The sequence below is a fragment of the Arachis ipaensis genome, chromosome B09 (genome assembly GCF_000816755.2).
Source record: "Arachis ipaensis cultivar K30076 chromosome B09, Araip1.1, whole genome shotgun sequence".
In the NCBI taxonomy this organism is placed as follows: domain Eukaryota; kingdom Viridiplantae; phylum Streptophyta; class Magnoliopsida; order Fabales; family Fabaceae; genus Arachis; species Arachis ipaensis.
The window spans coordinates 57,411,185-57,415,906 of NC_029793.2; the positions used below are offsets into that span (position 1 = coordinate 57,411,185).

Sequence of the window (4,722 nt, forward strand, 5' to 3'; positions counted from 1 at the left end):
ATTAGAAATAAATAAAATTTTTATAACTAAATGTAGTGTAACAAAATATATATAATATTAATTAGTTCTTAAAAATTTTTAAAAAATAGTTTCTCATTTTAGTAAAATAACTATTTATTAAAGTAGACAAATTAATTATTTTCTTCTCATATACAATTTTTTTAAGACATAAAAGTAATTAATTAGGACATTGATTAAGAGAATTAAAGTCATTATTTCATTAAATTTTTAATTTAAAGAAAAATCCTTGTTAATTTTGGTATAGAAATTTTGAATTTGAAAACATTGATAAAAATTATGTTGAATTTTGATTTATTTGATTCTCATTTAAATTAATTACTACATAAGTTAAAGTTCTATTTTAAAGTTATATTCGAGCTTTAATCTGATTTTTAAAGTTTCAATTTACTTAGTTTGATTTTTTAACTTAGGTATCCGTGACTCATATTAGGGTTTTAAGTGTTTAGTTGAAAAAAAAATTTCAATTGTCACATCAAACAGTCGCTAGAATGTATAATGTAACAGTCGTTAGTCCATCTCAGCATGTCGTTAACGATTTTGTGAGACAGTGACAAAAATAAGATTAGGAACCAATATGAGTCATAACTATTAAGTTGGGAGACTAAATTGAGTAAATCGAAATTTTTAAAATTAGATTGAAACATAGTTGTTAGAACCGAACCAGTGATCGAACCGGTCAAGCTACTGGTTCACTGGTTTATTGGTTCAACCGATAAATCACTGGTTGAACCGATAAAACTGGTCTCACGTAAATATAAAATATAAAATAGTTAAAAACTTAAAATTAAAATTTGAAATACATATCTTCACTAATATTTTATGAAGAATCAAATCTCAACTTCTAAAAATAACTAATATAAAAAAATTATAAAATTTTAATACTACAATAGTATCTTATTTTGACACAATAAAAAAATAATTAATTTACAAAGCCTATCATCTAACTATAATATCAGTAGATTTTGACACTAACATCAAAACAAATAACCTTAATCACAATACTAGCAATAAAATAGATCAAGTAAATTAATAAATTTTTAGTGAATTTATATTTATATTAATGATGGTATATAATTAAAATATAATTAATTTTAAAAATAAAAAAAATAAAAATTAAATTAAATTAGATATTTATGTATACTATATAATTAGTATTTGTCAAATATAATATTTAGAAGTGTAATGACTAAGTGGCAAGTAGAGGTTGCTTTTGCTCCAAGGTTCTTGGTTCGAGACCTTGTGGAGACATTTTTAAAAAATTTTCAAGCAGACCAGTTCGGTTAGACCGGTTTGCACCGGTACTTACCGATTCACACCGGTTTTATTCCTTAAACGGTCCAAGAAGTAAACCGAACCGAACTAGGATTCGGTTCTAGTCCAGTTCACTAGTTTTTCGGTCGAACCAGCCGATCCAGTTCGGTTTTTACAACTATGGATTCAAATACGAACATAATTTTAGAGACCAATAATTATTATCTCTTTGTTGACAATTAAGTTGTTTTAATGGTAATTAAGATCTAATAATGGTTTATAATAAAAGAAGCATTCTTTTGCAAGAATGAACCTATAGTAGTAGTTAGGGGTGTTCATAGATTAGATCATATCCATATAAATCCACAGTATTTATCTGTATCTGATCTGTAATTTGAGGATATGATCTGATCTATAACATGATCGGATTGGATCGAATCGGATCCACACTCTAATCAGATAGAAGTAAATATGTTTACAAAAGTAAACAAAAAAAAATTATTGACTTTTTTTATAAAAATAAAATTTTTTAAATTAATTATTTTTTTTATTTATAAAAATTTTAAGAGCTTGTTTTATATATATATATATATATATTTGATGAATGTGATATATTTTTTTATGTAAATAATCTTTTAAAAAAATTTAATAGTTAATCTATTACTTTTTTGTTTTAGTCTAAATTAAATGTTTTTTATTATTTTTGGAAGGAAAATCTTTTGAGGAATTTAATAATATGTGATGAGGAACACCAAATAAATTATACAGAAACCAATTAAAAGACAACATAAAAACATCTTTAAAAAAAAGACGTTTTAAGCGTTTTTATCTGAATAGCTCCTTAATTTAATTTTATTTGTTTTATTAATTTAATTTTCGGGTTAGAACACGTTAAGAAAACTTAATGCATTAAAAAATTAAAAAATCCTAATTTTTTTAAAAGCTATTGTAATTTGCAAAATAAATTCACTATAATTTTATAATTTGATTTAATTATCTAAGATTAAAATGTGGTTAGCATTAATTATGATAGCACAAATTAATTTTTCTAATAATAATGGAATAAGTCATAAAAAATACCTAACCCCTTATTTATTATAAAGAGATTGGCTAGAAATTACCAAAGTTGATTCTGTCTCATCTAAGTGAAGTCTTGTGAAGAGGCAGAGTTCTTCCCAAAAGAGATTATGGCTAATACAAATTCTAGAACAGTGTGGCATGAGTTAGTGGATCTTATCAGCCGAATTCAAAAATATCGGATAACAACATTATAGCTATTTAGCATTGCTGATAAGTAGTGACGAGTTTAAAAGTCATCTACTTCTACTAAAATTATGGATATACCAGAAAGAGATTGATTAGAAAACTATTCATAGTAAATACATTAACAGCCATCAACAAACAACGGTTGGTTTGAATATACTCTCAAACATGATAACATTGCATAGTTTTTTGTTTCCTACGCCAAAAAAGCAATGCTTTCCCCGTTTGTTTCGTGGCTCTTGTCTTCCACCACCTCCTCCTCTTCCTCTTCATCTTCTGATGAACAAGAACAAAGCATTGACATAGACGACACTTCAACCGACCAACCAGACCCTGAAAACGACATTGTCAACGACCAAAACGACAACAATCACCAAACAAACGGGGACGAAAATGATGAGCATTTTCTTAGTTCATGCGACGGGGACGACGCAATTCCCGTTGCTCTTGCCGTTCCCGCCACCGAACCCTCCCCGAGCCCCGCCGTCACGGTAGCCTTTACCACTGCTGATGATAGAATCCCCGTCGCAACCACAGCCGCAGCCACCACCATCGTGACACAGTCGAAACGGCAGCGTGCTGCGAACTACGCAGGCATGATTAGGCAATACCAGAGGCTTTGGACAAAGCAGGACGAGATAGAACTATTGAGAGGGTACCTTGAATACGTTAGACGAAACAAAGGCGTGAGAAAGTCCCTCCAAAACGACGTAGCTTCGTTCTACGGTGACGTGTGCCACAAGCTAAACGTGGATTTCAACAAGAACCAGCTTGTTGAGAAGCTGAGGAGGCTAAAAAGGAAACACAAGGTGACTCTGGATAAGGGCAATTTGGGAAAAGTGTCCTTCAGAAACCCTCAGGACGAGACGATTTTCGAGATTTCGCACAAGATTTGGGGCAAAGACATTGACACTGACCAATTAGTAGAAGAAGAAGAAGAAGAAGAAGAAGCATTTGATATGGATGGTGGTGGGGTTGATGATGATCATGGCAAGGTTAAGCTGAAAGTTGAAAAGGTTGTGAGTTGTGATGAGATTGAGAAAAGGGCGCCGAAGCGGCCGCGACTAAGCAAAAATCGCGACGAGACAGCAACGGCTGCTGACATGCAGATCCAGAGCTTCATTGAGGAAACCATGAGGTCTTGTTTCTCACCATTGATAAAGGAATTGTTGGATGATGAAGGAAGATCGAAGCCGGTAGAGTTTTCCCCTTCCCTTGGAGATGAGGGTGATGAGCAATGGAGGAAGCAGAGGATTTCAGAGCTCGAAGTGTATTTGAATCGGTTAGAGTTGTTACAGGATCAGATCAAGGCTAAATTAGAAGAGCTTAGGTCAGGTTCAAGGAATTGACTATGGGAGTTTTGATTTCTTTCCACTTCCTTGAATGTACATTAAAAGTTACTTTGTGGTTTGTTCAATGCATAATTACATGGAACATAATACGTTATGGTATAAAAACAGGTATGCTGAATGCCATATGTAAAATATTTTATATGAAAATATACATATGACATTTTGGTCGGCAGACGGTGTGCGTTACGCACACGATATGCTATCTAATTAGTGAATTCATGTAACTATAGTTTAATGTATGTATGTCCATGTGTTGCAATGAATAGAAGAATGAAATAGAAGACACTTAGTTCTAGCAATTCCGACATATTTTGTAGTAGATATGTAATCTAAATTTATGAAAATGGAAGCTCCATGCTTCTTCATAATAAGTTTTACATTTGTAGTTTTCGATTGGGGTATGTTTGGTTGGGATAAAAATTTAAAAAGGAGAAGATACAACAAATTCATTCATGAAATTTTTTATTCGGATTTTATCAGATAAATATTATTTTAACAACTTACTTAAGTTGTCTAGGCCCAACAAATTTTAATTGGTAAATTCTGGAGAAAAAAGAAAGAAAATATTATAACTCTTTTAATGCAGAAAAAAAAAGAGAGTGAGTTTAGAGTTTGGTAACTAAGAAATTCTGGCTTGGAATTGCTTTTCCCACAAGTCATAAACTAAATGCATCTGCAGTCATCTTTTGTTTCAAGAATATAACATGAAGGAAAGATATGTGACTCGAACCTGCGACCTCTTAAAAAAAATTATATTAAGTAGGAGTACGTACTCCTCATCTAGCGCCCGACGCTTTGCTAGGGTTTCACTGCGCCGCCTCCATAGTTACACCTT

At 31.5% G+C, this 4,722-nt stretch overlaps 1 protein-coding gene across 1 annotated transcript; it reads left to right on the forward strand.

The window, feature by feature from the left end:
* Positions 2,748-3,884, forward strand: LOC107615539 (probable transcription factor At5g28040). Its single transcript, XM_016317593.1, has one exon. The coding sequence runs from the start codon at positions 2,748-2,750 to the stop codon at positions 3,882-3,884; it is 1,137 nt and encodes a 378-aa protein (XP_016173079.1).

What these genes read in the sequence shown, in the direction of transcription:
- LOC107615539 (XM_016317593.1), top strand. Translation starts at nt 2,748, where the DNA reads ATGCTTTCCCCGTTTGTTTCGTGGCTCTTGTCTTCCACCACCTCCTCC.